At 40.6% G+C, this 18,790-nt stretch overlaps 1 protein-coding gene across 1 annotated transcript in view; it reads left to right on the forward strand.

Moving 5' to 3' along the window:
* TLE4 (transducin-like enhancer of split 4) overlaps window positions 1-18,790 on the forward strand; it is a gene marked incomplete at its 5' end in the record, with an annotated part of 97,003 nt that overhangs the window by 66,781 nt on the left and 11,432 nt on the right. The window contains 4 exons of the mRNA XM_009700118.1: window positions 15,747-15,866; window positions 16,406-16,459; window positions 17,107-17,259; window positions 18,495-18,627. Coding sequence (XP_009698420.1) covers window positions 15,747-15,866; window positions 16,406-16,459; window positions 17,107-17,259; window positions 18,495-18,627 — 460 coding nt within the window. The remainder of the gene's footprint in view (window positions 1-15,746; window positions 15,867-16,405; window positions 16,460-17,106; window positions 17,260-18,494; window positions 18,628-18,790) is intronic.

Raw genomic sequence — 18,790 nt, forward strand, 5'->3', positions numbered from 1 at the left:
GGTGGAAGGGGTAGAGTTGAGAAAAGAGAGGATTAAATAGAACGGTATACACTAAGTAGTATAGCCAGCAAAATTGAACTCATTTACTGGAACGCTTTTAATTTGGTTTAAACAAAATACTCTTTTGTATATTCAAATGTGGAGTAGCTCAGCTGTTGTGAAGCCAGAAAATTAATGGTATTTTTAGTGAAATAGCAAAAGCATGTCAACAACATAGCTGTGGATGATAATGTTGGCATTTTATTCATGAGGAATTATCAATGCAGGTTACTGGACAACATAGTGTGACTGGAATGATTGAGCACAGAGGGGAAGCGGCTGTCCTTCTGTAAGATGATTTCATTTTGCATTTAGTCTTTCAGGCAAAGAAGAAGGAGAGAGAAAGAAAGCAATTAAAAATATGTATCCAAGATGCCTATCCTTATGGTTTCTGGCTCCTGGAGACTAACCTTTTTACCTCTGCCTGACTCATGGTTTTGTCACTGCTTCTTTTTTGCCAGCTGTCCTTTCAAGTCTGTCTTGAGGGATGGCAGAGAATAAAGGCAGAAGAATAGCGATATGTTAGGATATCTTTGCTGAAAAGGCAGTTTTGGCCCTGGAGGAGCTGCAAGTTTGTTCTAGCCATCTCTGACTCTTGAGTTTTGTGCCTGAGCATTGTTTGCTTGGGACTTTTAATGCATTTAATGTGTTGCGAAATATGGTTACTTTGGCTAGTCATAGAGGAAGTTAGTGTATGATCTGGAAGATCTTACCACTTGGCAGGAGAGATGCTTATATTTGTTATTCCGGCTATAGTTTTCTTGTAGCAATCAACCTCAGAGTGTTGTGCAGGTCAACTGAAAAGTGGCAAATACAGTTCACAGGGGTGAAGACACCTCTGCAATGAAAGGAGAAGGCATGGTTCTGTATTGCTCTCTGAAGGCATAAAAAGATATTCTTTGCCTCTGCTGTAGCGTGTGCGTCTAGTGGTATATGAGGTATCCATAGGGTTTTGGAGCACCAAAGTTGTCATATGCAGGTATTTTTTGTCGTCTACCTTCATGCAGCTTCAAGTTGTCCTAAAACCAAATGCCATAGTAGCAAGGTAACCGTGACGTTTATGGACTTGCTTTGAGCAACCATCCATGAGGTCCCCTCTGTTATGGTTGCCGTATTGTTCGTGGTCTCTTCACAATAAGAAAAGAAGGGAAGCACAAAAAGAGATAAGGAAGAAATTGCCTTTTACTACTGCCATTGCTAAGGTTTCTTGTAACATGCAGCACGTTTGTTGTGCCAAATGACAACCTTGTGAACATCAGCAAGAAGTGTTTTGACCAGATGTTAAATACTGTGGGATCAGGGCCTGAATTTTTTATTAATCCTACAAATATTAAAAGAAAGTGAAGAAATATCAAGCTATTTCCAGCAGACATGTACTGGGAGTGGTATTACTGTAAATATCAGCTTGTGCATGATGAATCCCCGATTCTTTTTGACTCCCTCTTTGGGGAATACACTGAACAATTCTACGGGGGGCTAAGAGAATTCTAATAGCAAGTTTCAGCCTTGAATGAAGGAAAAATGAGAAATATCTGAAAAGTAGGGACTTAAGGCCCAATCAAAACAAATATGTTCCATAATCATGTCTGCACAGCATTTGGTAAATCCACTTTTGGATCATCTAAACTGTGAGAATTCAGAAAAAATAACTTGTGAATATTCTGCGGCATTGCCTGGATGCTTTTTAATCAAGCTTGGATAGTTTTCTGATTTCACATGAAATACACTTTCCCCTGTACTTGGTCACAGTGAGTTAGCTGTTTAGGCTAATCTGCTTTGCTTGCAGACCTGTAAGAAGGGCCCCAAACTGTGTTTTACCAGGAGAAGGCACACATTTCAGGAAGCCGAGCCCTGGAAGCAGGAAAGTGCTTCTGGAAAAATTTTGCCTTGGCGTAACAATAGTTTTGAATGATTACAGGAGCAAGAAGGAGAGAGAGAAGTGGGGTACTACATAGGCTGAGATTCAATTGGACTCACCGAAATGGCAAAGTGATTATGCATCACAGTGCAAGATTTTTTTTGCGTGGTCTGGTGTCAGATAGTAAGAAAATGGAGGGCTGAACTGACCAAGTAGGAATAAGGGTGAAGATGGGAAAGAACATTCAATAATGTAGCATAGGAAACTGTAAAATTATGAGTCAGAAGTAGGACAGAGAGATGATGCCTTAAATCAGTGGTGCACAACCTTCAGCACAGAAGGTCATTGCTGGCAACTTGCCATGAGCCAGTGGGCTGCACCTGTTTTGCATATAATTTACATTGGATTTTAATCAGATAAGCACACACCCTGTTTATTTTTCTTATTTATGGAGTGCTGTAAGTGCAAATACTGCATAGGACAAAGCAATAAAAGACTGTGTACTTGGTGGGTTATAGTAAAATGAGTGACGATGGGAAGACTGGCTCTGCATTTTTGAAACGAGGGAGGTTTATCTGACACCTGGCTATCTTTGAGAAGGTCTTACACATTCTGAAGTACAGGTTTGAGTTTATTAGGCAGCTGCAAGTTTGGCTTTGTTCACATCTCAAATTAATATTATGTATTTGAAGAAAATAATTTCAGAGTCAAGCTTGCAGACAGTACGTTTCCTGGTTAATTCTGTTACCCATGGGTAATTTAAAAAACAACAAGAACCACCAGCAGTATTGTCTTCCTGAAATTCTGTTCAGAGTATTAAGTTAGTTGCACGTCAGATGTAGTGGCTTTAGGTTCTCGTGAGTTTAGCTGGTGACAGTTTTACATATGATGCAGAAGTGCTTCCTCTTTTGCATTTCCTATGTCTGTGTGATACAGATTTATGCAAACTAAAAATGTGCTAAAGTTATTATTTGTAGACTTACTAGTTTCTGAAGTTTAGTATAGGCACTCTGTTATAGTAGTTGGATTGCTGTAGTCGTCTGTGTTTTTGCTGATACAAGGAAGACTGATTCCTTTCCCCCCCCCCATTTTTCCATTTCAATTTAGCATATTTAATGGATCCATCCCTCTGATACTGGAGTAACTCCGAATTTTCAATACATTAATCCTTACAACAACTCTGTAAGGGAAAGAAATGCTCTCTAGGCTCCTGAAATTATCCCTGTTTTCTGGATCATGAACTGAGGCATGATGAGGCTGAATTGCCTTCACATGATCAGATGGAAGAGCAGACTACTGAACCTAGATTTCCCAAATATAAACACAGTTTTCCATCCTTCCCAGTTTTAGTTTTTTGCTCAGGTGTCAGTGTTACTTTGTGATCCATTTTTACCTAATTCTTCCTTTTAAAACCTCTCAGCAGATTTGAGTCTCGTTCATGGCAAGTGCATGCATGCTTCTTTCTGGTGCTAGCTCACGTGGGCTAGTTTGCCAGCTTAGTCCTTTTGGGCTAATTCCAGTTTCAGTTGACTACCTAATCTCTGTATGTTTTTTCAGAAAAGAAGATTTGGTTGAATTTTCATCCTTCCTTGGGGTTCGATTACATTACTTTTGTGTGCGGTATGGATCCTTCAATACCGCATGGGGTTGTAGATGTGGCAGAATCCACAGAAGCCCACTGCACTATTGGGAGAGTCACGACAAGGGCTAACCAGCTGTTCCATGCTGTTTATACACCATGCCACGAAGCACACCGCCGAAACCCCGGGGCTGATGCTGGCTCGTCTTGGTAGCACACCATGGACCAGCAGCATGACTCTGACAGCCCAGCACTGTGCCTGAGCTGTTCTCCGCCGTGTTACCTCTGTCCTGGGGCCACACTGGCAGAGCTCTGCTGCTTTCCATATGTGGAGCAAGATTGTTCAGCTGCACATCAGGTTTGCAGCACAGTGCTCCGCTGCCAGCTAACAAGGTGCCCAGCGCAGGCTGCTGCACCTCTGGAGGACTCTCCCAGGCTTCCTCCGGTGCAGCTGCAGAAGGAGCAGCCCCAGATGTGGATATGGGAATGTGGTTTTTGTTAGTAGTGAAAGCACCCTGTGGGGAGAGCGTGTAGGCAGGGAGGAAGGATTTCCATCTGCAGGCTGGAGCTCTGGATACAATTGTGCCTGCTGTGAAAGAGCTTGTTACACTTTCTCACTGTAAGGGCTCCATCTGGTGCTCTAGGTGTCTTTAAATGGAAATTTACGTTTACTGTCAGGACTGAAGTCTACACACAATGGGCAGTCTGATAGTCTTACCAGTCACGACGAATGCTGAAAGCCTTTCCTTCACCTCCCACCTTGTAATATAAGGGGCCGGGAAGGACAGTGAAATGGAGGGGGACAGACTGGGCAGGTTCAGAATCTGTCCCCGTCATAGTAGGAAACACTAATGAAGACCCACTTTAAAATTCAAGATTTTTTCTGTCTTGGGGCAGGATGTAGCTCATTACTGAGAGTAGACACGATGGTGTTGCAAGGGAACAGAGTTTACTGTTGCTCAGGCAGCCCAAATCTTGGTTACTAAACAGAGGCGTGACTTAGAATTCAGCCTCTTAAATTCTAGCTGGACTTGCTGGCACTACTTTGTGTACTCGATGTAAACTTCCCACTCACTCATCAGGACAAGTGTGCCCTACATTGATGTCAAATTTGAAGATGGTGCGTGCAGAGATCAGCATAGTAGTCAAGCCTTGCATTAGGAAAGAAACTTTTGCCTTGAAAAGTCATGGTCTTGGCAGCTGCTAAGGAGAAGAAATACACTGACAAACTGTTGCAATCTGGGATTTAATAGCCCTTCCCAACTGAGAAACCCATTTTACAAGTTATCCCATGCATCCTTCCCAGCTCCTTTTTTTACCTCCTCACCGTCTAGCTGCTTCAATCTCGTCTGGGTTAGTTTTTACAACTGAAATAATTCCTGACTGTGCGTGGAAAATCAAGCTGCTTGGTTAGGTGCCCATTAAAATAGGGGTGTTGGTTTTTAATGTACTCCAAAGCAAGTCTAAAAATGCTTGTCTTTGCCATTGCACTACCAGAGTGAATGGTGGCTAGAGGAAATTTTCGATATTAAGGAAGCTCGGGGAGGCTTTCCGTCAACACTGTTAACTCCTGGTTTTATAGTGCTGCTTGGGCCCTTGATCGCCACACTCTTAATTGGCTCACAGGGAGGTTATTTACAGTCAACAAGAAAAGTACCTTGAACTTGTAATTTTAATAAACTTGTTACTTGCCAGCTTCTCTAGAGGCATCCCAAATGGAAATAAACATCTTTCATTTTGTTTTATAAATAAATTTTTGAAATGGTTTCCTAGACAACCTTGATGAAATGTCAACTTCTTCTCAGATCTAAACCCACACCATAGGTATTGTTATATCCATCTCTGCTGGGTAATTTGTACACTGCAATAGTTTGTTTGGAAACATGCTTGTTGTTCTTTAAAATGTACTTAATGCTAGATTAAAGAATATAAGACTTTTTTTTTTTTTTTTTTTTTTTTTGTCTCCTGTTTCCACCAGCTCATTTCTAAACCATTTAAAATAAAGAGCTTGAGCATGTATGGTATTTAAAAAACCTTTCACATGATGTTTTTAAAACAGATCAATTTCAGCATTAAAGTGTTAGGAATTCAGCCAAGAAAAATTCAGCTCAGGATTGTATAGCTGTAATGATAATGTATTACACCCATCTTCCTTGAAAGTGATTGTAACTGTAGAGTTGAACCTAGTGAATTATATAATTTAGGAGCGTTTGCCAGAATGCTGTTTTAGGGGGATTACTGTAGTCTTCCCTTAACAAAGGCAAAGGGAAGGATGGGAGAGAACAGTCTTCACAAATTATCTAGGATAACTCATTTGACTAGAACAGAAGATCATGTGTGTGCATGCCAGTTATCACAGTTAACTACTTGGCAGAGAGTAGGGGGAGTACAAGAGGGAGATTTTTGCTTTTCCTCTCCTCTAGCCTGAATTAAAAATGTATTGACTGCTCAATGCCGACATCAAAACATTTCCAGCTAGCCTGAAGTTTAGTATTTGATTGTGCTTTTAACATTTAAAAAATTAACAGTGTGACCTGTCTATTATAAATAATGAAAGGCCTAGAAAAGTAAAAGCTTCTGCTGCTTCTCTTGGCAAAGCTCTATGATGTTCAGGAGTTGTAATGCATCTAAAAATCTGGCAGAAGGGACTCTGTGTTTTATTTTTTCATTCTTCAAAGTAGGTGTTGTACATATAATGTGCTATTATATACTGATGTAACTGCTTTAAGGCTGACTGCAGGATCTGTGTTCCCACCACTCCTCCATCAATTCCACTTACCAGAGTCCTTGATTTGAAGAATGGAACTGGGGACAATTATTTTTGCAGCAGGCTGAGGTCCAGATTCAGGGTAGTGCGCAGTAGGCATCTAAAGTTCAGCACATATGTACATTCCTCTGATTTCTTTATCTGCCTTGTGACTTTCCTGAGATCAAAGTGTGTGCCTCAAATCTGGCATCTGCTCGAGTGCTTTCCTGAATAGGAAATGGGATAATTTCCTGAACAAGGGTCTTGGGAACACAAGTAAGTGAGTGTAGATGAAGTGAGGCAGATATAATGGGCTTGGATGTTATTTGGGCAGAGAGGCGAACTGTAGTGCTCAAAGATTTCTTTCTGGAAGATATTTTTATAGATGGTTGAGAGAATGTTATACTTCAGCATTAGCATGAACTGGAATTTGCAAATATTTAATAGCACCTGGCCATGTTTTTTCCACATTTATCTCCATCAACTAAGAGACTGGTTGGATAATGAATTTTGTTTTCACCAGGTGCTTAGCCGTGACTCTGGCTTCCTAAATCATGTAGAGTACTAGAAAAGCATAAAATATATCAAGTCTTCAGAAGCCACACAAGATCTGACAGGGGAGGAGACGAGTGAATTTGCAGTCTTTTAGTTAATACCTGAGAAAAACATGTGAACATGTTTCTGCTGATTGAAGCAATCAAGATGTGGAATGAATGTTTCTATTAAATTTTAGGGTGCTTTTTGTAATCATGGTAGCCTCTTGAAGGATGCCTTTTTTCCCATCACTTTTCTGCTGATCAATAGGATTAAAAATGGGGGGAAGGGAAGGGACAAGTCAGAAAGTGTGCAAACAGATCATCAGCTCTATTTGTGAAGTACTCAGTTAAAACAATAATTTGCTTTGTTTTCTTATCATCTCCTAGGTCATCTCTGCAGCAAAACAGCTATAAAATCCTTTAGAGACAAACAGGCAGAAGGAAAGAAAATGGAAGTGTTTTTCCCTGAAGGGTTGATACATATGGATAGATTAGAAGGGAACAGAAATGTGAAAACTCAAAACTGATGCCTTTGCCATGAGTATAGCCTATGTTCGACGTAAGCAAAAGTAAAAATGTCGGGCACTGGGGCACAGTACCCAGTTGAAAGCAGCTAAACAGAGTGTCTTGTGGGACTATCTTCACACATGGTTTTTGTGGTTTTAAAGCAACAAAAAAATGCTAATGCTAGGTTGTATCCTTCTGGTCAAAATGAAGAATTACGTAGGGAACATAAATCCCAGGAGAAAGTTTTTACCACCTGTCACATGAAAACTGAATCCACTTAGCTATCCCTGGAGAAGGCAATGCTTAAAGCCTGATCTTTACTACTTTAACATGGAAAATCTAGAGGGCGTAGGTGTGTATATTTTTTACCTCCTAACCTCTGTTGCCGGTACTGACGAGATTTTTATAACCCCTGTGGTTTGAGCCGCTGCAGGAAAGTGTTTGCGTTCAGCTTGACTCAATGCCGTGCAGTCCATTTTAATCACTGCGCAAAGTGAAAGGATAACAGTTTTACTGTGATGCTCGATCTGAAAAGAGGGCTCTAAGCAAAACCCAGTTATTCTTCAGAGGGATTTCATGATTCTTGCAGATATTTTTTAACAAAGTGTAAAGCAAACTGATACAGGCCTTTAATGGCTATCGTAAAACATTCCCTTTTTAGTGTTTTCTTACTATTCTAAAAACTAACTGAATTACCTTGTGTGTTCTGTTTAAATTCAGTCACTATGAAAATGTAATTAGTGTTAATATTCTGGAGATACGTTGGATGTTGGGAATTTTCTGTGTGCATCCATCATCAGCCTTTAAAGAAAGCTCACAGAGCACTGCTGCTGAATCAAAGCCCCTAATGCAGGCTGGTGGTTATCCTGCTCTCTCCCTTTCATGGTGGTAAGCCCACAATTAAATTGCTGCATTGAATCCTCCGGCTGGTTGAGCTTTTTCTCTTATCCTGTGATTGCGTGCTCTCCCTCACTCTTTCTCCCTAGTTAACTCCCAATACTCTCCTCTCTGTTTCTGTGTCTGTTTTGCTAGATCTGCTTAAACTGTTTCAGTCTCTGCTGAAGGAAATAGCATGAAAAATCAGTAACTGGAACCCCAAATAAATATTTGAGGAGAGGAGAGCTGTAGTTCTGCGTTTCCTTGGCACTACTCTGTTCCTCAGATTTCTGAAGATGATTGTATTTACCCTCAGTTCTTCTGAATCTCTGTAACTTGGTGGCATTTGACCCCTCAGTTTCAGTGTGTCTGATTTTGGTTAAAGTAACATTTAGGGGTTTGTGTGCTGTGATGACCAACATGCAAGTTTGTCCCGGATTTTGGCGTTATTTTCTAAAATGCTAGCAGCATGGTTTTCTCTGTCTGGTAGCATTTTCCACATGTGCGCCCTTGGTATCCCGGAGTGCTTATCTTTTCTGGAATCATTAGGGAGAGAATTCCTTTGCAACCTGCATAAGCCCTGGGGCTCACTCACTGTATTGCCTATACCAGTTGCAATTTGTGCCTTAACACCTTCTTGCAAATCTTCTCACTCTATCCAAATAACCTGCTCTGCTGTGTGCTGAAGCACGTGGTCTTAGTTTGGGGTCTGTTCAAAGGGGAGGAGATTGAAGTGTGGGCTGGTGAATGGAGAATGGATCAAGTGAATTGCTCTGTGGATTGCAGGGGAGGATGTTTGACAATGCCTACATTGTGTTACCATCAATTGAATTCAATATTTACGAGTTGGCAGATGTGGTCGAAAGCAGACTTGATGGTAAACATAATCTGTGAACTTTGAAGCTTCTGTAAACCTATCAGAAGTGTTTAACTCCTTTTCCTGCCCATCTGTTTCTTTTTCTTTTGTTCCCTGCTGAAACCAGGCCCTTTGTTCAAACTGTCTTGCTTACCAAAGGGTGCTTGTTATTCTTGCTGCACTCCTTGGTTTCACTACCTTCATGTGCCTCTGCTAAGATATACTTTAGCCTAAACCCGTCTTTCCTTTTTGCCTCACAGCTGTGTTCCTCTGCTGCTTCACTGCTTGTACTTAAGCTGCGTCGGTTCTTCCCTCCATCCTTTTACCCTCACAGTGTCACTAGTGATTAGGCCTTATGTGTGTTATGTCCTTCAGCCAGTGATTACTGGAGAAGCTGTGTTTTAGAGGATTTATTGCAAAAATCCATCTGTGAAAGGCTAGCCAGCAGCCCTCACCATTGCTCTAAACACCTACTTTTCCTGCCACCACCAGGCACCTGTACACCAGGAGGGGCCAGAGAAACAACAGCACATGCTGATAGGAATATACGCCAAAATTGCTAGGTATTTCCAACTTCTGCTGTGTGGCCTGCTTAGCTTTTCCAGCAAATTGATAAGTGTATGTTGAAATACATGACTGGAATTAACATGTACAACATGGTAGTATTTTATTGTTCATTTTATCACCCATTTCATGACATCTAGACTTTGATGCTTTTAATTGGCTTAGATGAAATATTGCAGTGGTACCAGTAGGGCAAGGAGATCAACAGTGTAAACAGCTATACAGTTGTATTTAAGGAAACTACACACACATATACATGATGTACATACATATCTATATTTCAGTGCAGACAGAACTTTTGAGGACACTGGAGTTTCGAAGACCAACTGCTGAGCCTACACGTTGTCTTTACCCTGGACTGCTTTATGGCCATCTCATTGCTCTTGCAGCAGCACTACACGTCTAGACTTTGATGTTTTTTATGACACTCTTATCCACTAATTAACTTCATTAATTTTGCAATTAGTGAAGTTAATTAGTGGGTAAGAATGCTATATAAAACTTCAAAAGTTTGCATTTTAATCATAGTTTGTATTAGAAATAATTATCACACGCTTGATTACTAAACTCAATCCAATTAGCTCAGACAGGGTCATGTGATATTAAAAACAGCTTTGTTCTGTATCTTTCCTAGCTAGTTAGTAGCATTTTTCACTAACAATTACCGAGACTTTGTCTGGTATCTGAAAATGCGGCTACAGGGAAAAGGAAGCAAATGAGACAAAAAAAAAGAAAAATTTGATCATGGTATGACTGAGTGGAAGCTGGGTTTCCGTTTGGGTAAGTAGAGAAACAAGTTGGAAAAGAGAGAAGTGAAAATATTTTAAAAGTTCGCTGTGACCAGTAGTACAGGTGGGAGCAATACTTGGCTACCAGCTCCTTTGGTGAGCCATTTCAGAAGAGATGCGCTCCAGGCTGTACTGCCTGACTGTGTCAGCCTGGTCACAACCCACTGTATAAACCTAAAGGGGAAGGCATGGTAAGGAAAGCCTGCTTGCCTAAGTAAAGACAGCAAAGGGGGGATGTTAGAAAATTAAAGCCAAGAGCGCAAAATCTGTGAGGCTAGAGTGGATACTGGGATGTAGTACTAGCAATAATAGTAATATAGTAATAATAATAACAAAAAGGCGTAGTAGTGTAGGTGTGGGTGACCTCAGGAGCACAGCCATTACACAAACACTCTGTATGGTGTCTACAGAGCAGCCCACAGCCTTTCACACCATGTCTCTCAGTTTAATAAAAGTAACGTACATGTGCCTATAGGTGTATGTAAATGAATGCATTTTTTGGGCAAATGGATGTTGCCTTATAGTTAGAGCCATGCAGAAGGTTTCCCATGTGGGAGCTCTTGGTTACAGTTTTTCTCTGTGGGCGCATGGTCTTGGTGGGCTGCACTGAACTGTGCCCTGTCCTGTCGCCCGGGTGTTTCTTACGCCCTACCAGAGCAATCTCCGTTGCAGCCCTCTTTTTTTTTTTTTTTTTTTTTTTTTCTTTTTCTCATTTCTGATTTAAGCATACAGTTTTATCTTGGAGAGCTCAGTGCTGCAAGCCTGGAGCAGTGCCTGAGACCAAGCTCCAGCGCTGGTACATCCATCTATAGCATTGGCACCAGCCAACCAAGCAGCATTACTGCCTGGTCATTTCCCTGCAATGCATATTGTATCCATTTTTATAGTTTCTTTTATACTTTCAACAGACTTTATAACAGCAATAATGTCATTCAGATAATTATACTGTAATTGACCTTAGCGTTGAGCATCTTTGGCTTTTACTGCAGTTTGCTTAATACTTCAGGATGGTCAATTATCTCGTAATTCCCACTTTGTTGGGAATTATTGTTTTAATTATTACACTCCGAATACATCATTTTGGCATAGTAGTAAGGGTACGCTGGGGAATGGTCATATTCGTGAATGCTTTAAAGAGTTACCAGCTTTATCATGTGGGAGGGCTCTTCATCCTGTCATCTCTAGTCATTACTTTTAACACTGATTTCATTTAATTCTCACTTAGTCTGCTCAGGCCAGGTCTTCATCTGCAGGAGCTAGCATATGGGGAGTTGAGGCTTGCAGGATTTGAGAGTAGTTCGATGGCTGTGCAATCTGACTGTAATGGTTTCTTTTCTGCCATGTTACAGTGTGAATCATCTATGTTAATGCAAGTAACTTCCAGTGGAAGTTGGGGGTAAAACAGTGAATTTTTTTTTTTTGTTTTCCTGGCAATTTGAAGTATTAATTATCTCAAATAGACAGGAAGCACGCTGATGTTTACCCTGTTACTGGTGAGAATTTTGCGGATGTGTAAAAGGCTTTTATAACCCTCTTTATGTTCATTTAATTTGCACCTGTCTGGCCCTGGTACTTCACCAGGAGCAACATCCTGACAACATTGGAGAGAAAACAGAGTGGTCCTTGCAGCGGAAGATCTTTTCAGCTAGCACTGTGCTCAGCACTGGCCAAAGCAGAGACTGAAGCATAGCATGCCATGCTTTACAACCTGGTGCAAAAGGTACGACTGTGGGTCCAGTGCTAGAAACACACTGTTCCACTTCTTAAGCAAATTATGTGAACAAGGCAATGTGCTCAGCCTTTGTATAAATGTGTATATTCAGTTGTTTTTTGTCAGCATTTTGTGGTGTATTTAACATGAATAAAAATGTTCTGCCTAAGCAGAATATGAAAAACTGGTACATTTTGCTGAAACAGAAACCAAATATAACCTACTTTCACCAAAGAGTATTTTTTCCTGTGTCTGATCTAATGATTATATGTGAGCAAACTCAGTGGTGGTTAGTAGGAAAATGCTATATTCTCTAGTAGATTAACGCATTTTATTGAAGAAAACAGCAGTGAGAAAAGACTATTTCTCTATAAATTTTAATAGTTACTAAAATGAGGACTCTGGCCCATTAAGTTACAGCCTGCCAAGTCACAATGCTGAATCACTTAATTTCTCTAACCAGCTATCCTATTCCAGCTTCTTAAAGGCAGCTGTTAGGAGAGCACCGATGTTTTAATCAAGGAAGAGGGCAGAGTCTGACAACCGAACAGTGTGCTTTAGTGGAGGTTTTCTTGCGCAGTCTGCAAATGTAAGGACCTCTCTTGGCGTAGGTAGACTTGCAGACTCAGGAGTCAAGGTGTGGGTGGATACAGGATTATATGTAGGAATCTGATGTCAGTGGAAACCGCGAGGACATTGTTACATTCCAGTATTTCTCCCTGAAGACAGATCCTTACAACCGTTGATGGGCTGAAAAGCCATTGCAAACAATAGTGGGGTCTCAGTATGGGTAATAATGTTGTCCCTCGCACAAGTGAAAATAGTAGGTGTTAAGTGCATAGTAAGATCTACTCTTACTGTAAGATACAGCTTGTTGGCTGTATATGTGACTTATCTTTATGTCTTAACATAAGAGATAAATTTAGATCTGTCAGCAACAATACCAGAGATCCCATGAAGTCAGAGATCTTTATGTGGCAGGTGCATTGCGTGTTGAAGGGGAAAAAAAAGTTAGTATTGCAGGAGTATTGACTGACTGACTCCATGCAAGGAAAGGAGTAGAACAGTTAAAACTGAGAATGTTTCAATTTATTCTGTAGTAATTGACTCTTGAGGCAAAATAATATTGGTCCTAGTACGCTGGCCAAATTTCAGTTTGGGACATGAGATTCTGCCTGCTGTCAATAGGTGAGTTGTCTCCATTTTTCTGCTGATGTCAGGTGAGATACCACCTTAAGATCTTTTCATGTTGGTATCAGGTCTGATCCATCTTTGAAACAATGAAACCATTAAGCAGTGTGCGTTGCCCCAGTGCCCAATGTGGTGGTCATCCTTTGTGTGCTAGTGATAATTAGCTACTTTATCGTTCTGGTAGGGACCTTTAATTTATTACTTTATTAAGCAGTGAAATCAAAGATTAAAATGGTATCTATAGCACATAGCTAACTAGATTGTGAAAAATGAAACTATATGGTTTCAAATTTATGAAAATAAATATTTCTATTTAAATAAGTGCAGTAGTTTAGTTCTTTAGACACCACATTAATTTGTAGTTTACTAGTGATTATTTTTCTTCGTTTTAAAGCAAATTACTTTCCGTAGGGTGAAGCTGAGAAATAATGAATTGAATTCACATTACAAGCTACTGCCTCCCAAATTGTAAATGAGTATAAATGTAATAGGAGCATATTATTAAAATCTTTTGCGAAAGACTATGCTATATCGTTGCAGTAAACTCCTTGCAGTAAACAAATACGTTTTTCAAGCCATCAGTTCATTTAATGTTGCATTTATACTTGGCCTTTATTTTAAAGTCTTCTGCGCCTACTACCACTACTGTCTCCGAATGTCTTAACGTGTGGTGTCTCTTCAGAGCAAAAAACACTGTTAGTTTGTATCATTTGCTATAAGAGTTGATTAATCATCAGCTTTAAAACTAAATCAGTGAAAGTATGTTAAGATGTATTTGCTCAGGATGGGAAGTCCTTGTCTACCTATTTTATACTGTCAGGGGGAAGGAGAGAGAGAGAGACAGGGAGGCAGGCAGGCAGACAGGCAAGTGGGAAAGGCACAGGGTATGTTCAGCACTAGCTTTGTTCTAAAATTTTTGTTTCCACTCGGTGTACTTAGAAGGTAATTAACAACTACCAATCAAAAAGATGGAAGATTTTGCATATTCAGCACTCATTAATCTGAGCTGCTGTTGACAAGAATTGGAAAATTTAGAGAGGTGGAGAGAAGGACCTGGGTGTCCCAGCAGGAAGAAATGTTCTCTCATGTTACTTGGGCAACAACCACAGCTTAACTTCTGTGGTTAAGTGTTCTTAATCCTTACCAGAAGTTTGTGGTGTAATAAGGAAAAGAAGAATTTCAGTAATAGTGATGGAACAGAAGTTGCACAATGTAAATGCTAATTTCTTGGTTTGCATTCCTGGTAGTAGCTATAAAATAAACCTAGGGGGCTGTGTACTGAAAACCCCAAAACCAAATTGCTGTGTTATACAGTTCTATGTGGAACAATAGCTGTCCATAGTGCGTGGAGGAAGAACCCCAAAACCAGTGATTCTGGATGAGCGGGAGGATCTAAAATCTGGCAGTAAGGACTTCTTTGGTGGTTGTTCCTCCCACTCCCTTGTATAAGGAGGACAGAGAGGTGGAAACAGTCAGCAGGTTTTCAATTGAGAATTACTTTCATCTTCATTCCTGTCAGCTCCAATTCTGCAAAATGCCTGAACACATCCTTACTTATGTACGTTCAGCCATTGACTTCAGTGTGAGACAAAGTTTAGTGCATGCTTAAATGCTTTCTTGAACTGGGGCCAAAAGCTGCTGCTGCTGCTAAAATCAATCCCAGAGGGAACTTTGCATCTTTCATTACTTGCTTTTTTGTATACCAAGATACAGGCCTCACCAAGCTTTGGAAATATGGTAGGAGTTGATAAATGTCGCCTGCCTTGTTTAAAGGAGTAGAGCAGAATTGTTGGATGACAGTGCATAAGGTACATATTATCTTCCTTTCTCTCCTGTCCCATGTGTGTGCTCTTTAATGTTCATTACCAAGCAAGCGCTGCAGAATGGCAAGAGATTCACTGAGCCACTGTGTTGTGTTTCTGTCTACTGCCAGCACAGGCTGTAATTGTAAAAGGTCCCAAAATAAAATAGGTTTAGGTGTTTTCCCCTGTTCTTTCCTGCTTCGAGACTGTTCAGAAGCTTGCTTCTTTCTTTGCTAGAAATCTTCGTTCAAATGTTTGCTGAAGTCTGACTTGCTTTGGGCCACTTTGTTCCTCTTGATTTACACAGACAAATGCACACACATACACACCCACTTCCCTCTTCTGGGACTATTGGTTTAACCCTGCATATTTGTGGAGGAAACAAACAAAAACCAAGCCAATGCACAGTATTCATAAAATGGTCTGAAGTAACTTTACATTCATCCCATTGACACTGTGATTAGCAACTATGATCCACTGGCTGATCACCCTTATCTGTCTCTTGCGATGAATTGTCCACTTTTATTACAAGACACTTGCTGGGTAGCTATCACTGATTAAAACCCAAAGCGTTATGTGAGAACAACTGCAATCATGTTATCAGGTTAAGTTGTATTGAGGGATAGTTACAAATGAACCACTGTTTTGAATGAGCATCTGATGATGTTTTCTTCATCTGTTTTCTGACTGCAGAGCTCTTCTGTATCTCCCTCAGCCAGTTTCAGAACAGCAGAAAAGCACAGAAATTCAGCAGATTATTCTTCAGATAGTAAAAAACAGAAAACAGAAGAGAAGGAAATAGCAGCTCGTTATGTGAGTAAATTGCCTACACTATGCATTGTCAAATGTAAGTGTTCCTCTGTAATTTCAGCTGATTCCTACCACATAACTAATTTTAAAATGGAGGGTCAAATTTTCAACAGGTTCTTACATCTATGCTGGGTGGAAGGTTTCACTGTATAGGATCGATGGTGTTTTTAACAGTATAAATACAGAGCACCTGGAAGGTGTGTGACAAGAGGACTGAGCATTACTTAGACTGGGATGGTAGTCTGGACTCTAGCTTGGCTCTACTTCCCAGTGCGGTGCAACTTTGGATGAGGATTTTCATCCTATGTCCATGTTCATCAGTGTGAAAACTGGGAAGAATGCTGTGGCAACGTGTTAAGCAGAAGCACTATAGGTGACCTAAATATTAGAATTGTATTACCACATAAAGCTTGGTAAAAGTAGATGCTGTGCTGCATAGTTGTGAGCAGCCTTGCATTTCATTGGTTTATTTTTGCTGAGTACTTAAGAGACACTGGGATATTGAATAAATGTTTTTAATGTATTGTGATTTGTCATTGCAGGACAGCGATGGTGAAAAGAGTGATGACAACTTGGTAGTTGATGTTTCCAATGAGGTATACACAATGGTGGTTTTTCTACCTTACAGAGGCGAGGGGGAGCATGGTTTCTGTGCATATTGGGTGTATGAGTAAGATTACAGCCTTTGCCTTCCTAAAGGAGTTTTAAATGCCTGAGGGAATCCAGTCAGGTCATCGTTCTTTAGAATGCAAATCAGATCTGTAATGCTTATTTCTACAAAGGATCTTTTTGTTTCTTGTATGAGCCAAAAGTCTGCTTGAGATGTTTGAAGCCAGCCCAGCACAGCAGATAGAATGCAGCTTGTAATGCTATGTGTGTTTTGTTTCACTCTGGCCATGACTTCATTTGTGAACTTTTATCAGGTCTGCCAAGTGCCTCAAACCTTTCCAATCTGTCACCTGACAAATGAGATTTACTTGACTAATTTAATATCCATAGATTTTTAACATCATTTTTCATGGTTAATAGCATCAAATTTTAAGACTTTCTTTTTTAAAAAAAAAAAACATGTTGTCTTTCATTATCCATCTCGATTTTACAATTTTATCAACAAAATCAATTAAGAACTGAAGGAAGATGTCACTTTTTATGACAGATCTTCATTCCAAAGTGAGAATTGCTCAAGACAAGCACTAGTGGCTAGTATGAAGTTTTTATGCTAACCCACGTTGCTGATGTTTAGGATCCTTCCTCTCCCCGAGGGAGCCCAGCACACTCTCCGCGGGAGAACGGCTTGGACAAGAATCGTCTGCTGAAGAAAGATGCACCAATTAGTCCGGCATCTATTGCATCCTCCAGCAGTACTCCTTCCTCCAAATCCAAAGAACTTAGCCTTGTAAGTGCTTCAAAATGCTCCTGACCCGTGATTGTATGCTGAAACACGTTTACCGGATTTCTGTCTGGACATAATTTGGATTTCCACAGCTATCAGTAAAGCACTATGAAGCATCAATTTAAAATTTGTTTAATTTATCTCTTCAAGGGAATTTAATCAAATAGTAAGGAGAAAGTCCACAGCCTTTTTTGGGGGTAGGAAGAGGTTATTTTCACTGGTGGTGTGGGTGGATGATAGATGTGCTGTGCTGAGAGATGTTTTTCTCCTCCCCATATGAAAAACTGTCATTCTGAGAATAAATAAAAGTACACAGGGGTTCCTTGAGCTGTTTTCCTGTGCTGTGGTTTATAGCAAATTCAGTTCCCTGCTTGGATGTGATTTGGTTGTTAGCTTTGTTTGAATTACCAGGCCATATACAACAACAATAATTTTTATTTTCTATCTAAAAAGTAATCTGTCATTTACAAGAGCCTTCCTTGACTTGCATCGCAAATCACAATGCGAAAAAAAAGAGCCGCCTGCAAGTCAGGGATGTTCTTTCCTTTCCTGTTTGTGACCATAGTTAATCACCTTCCTGAGCTGCACAGTAACTCCCCTCTCAGTTCTTCACAGGTCAGGGTATGCAATTATTTAAAGAAATAAAAAGAAAGCTTAGAGTGGATGTAGTGCTCAGGAAAGGTGATGGAATGACAGGTTCACGCCTGGGAGTCAGTGGTTTGTCTGATGAACAAGCTTGTCACAAGAGCTGCACCGCACAGTTGCTGACTTTATACCCATCACTGTCTCTGTCCTGTGTTTCCAGCACCACGTTTGGGCATGAGTTCTTGGTCGGTTGTGGGGGCTTTTCCTGGTCTTCTCCACCCGGCGGTGGCCTCTCACAGAAACTCATAATCGTCATGGGAGCAGGTCCGCTATGAGCGGAGTGAGACCACTGACGGATTTCACGTAGCTGCCAACATAATTGTCAGACAGCAATGGTTTTCAGTCATTGAGCTCATTCTGAATCATATGGATGCCCCTGATGAGGAAAGCTGTGAAGGCTGTAGTTAATTCCCAAAGCCATTCCGTCTTTTTCAGTGTCCCTGCAGCTTCTCTTCGTTGCCAGGGACTGCTGAAATCAAAACCCAAAAGCTAAATATCACACATACTCTGGTTGTTGTTGGCTGTCTTACCAACCACTAGCTAAAAAAGTAAAATAACTAACAAACTCTTCCTTTTTCCTTTTTGGTGATTAGAATGAGAAATCTACCACTCCTGTGTCTAAATCAAATACCCCAACTCCACGGACTGATGCCCCAACTCCAGGCAGCAACTCCACTCCCGGACTGAGGCCAGTGCCTGGCAAACCCCCAGGTGTGGACCCGCTAGGTTAGTGTCTGTGTATTCCGATGGTGTGAAACAGTGGACGTTTGTCCCTAACCAGACTCCCTTTAAATCTACAGGGATGAGGCAGTATATTACAGCTGCTTAAACTGGATGCTGAGCTGGTTCTTCAGCACTTCAATGCAGCGTGTATATATATATATGTATA

This window comes from Cariama cristata, unplaced genomic scaffold (genome assembly GCF_000690535.1).
Source record: "Cariama cristata isolate BGI_N322 unplaced genomic scaffold, ASM69053v1 scaffold23595, whole genome shotgun sequence".
Lineage (NCBI taxonomy): Eukaryota > Metazoa > Chordata > Aves > Cariamiformes > Cariamidae > Cariama > Cariama cristata.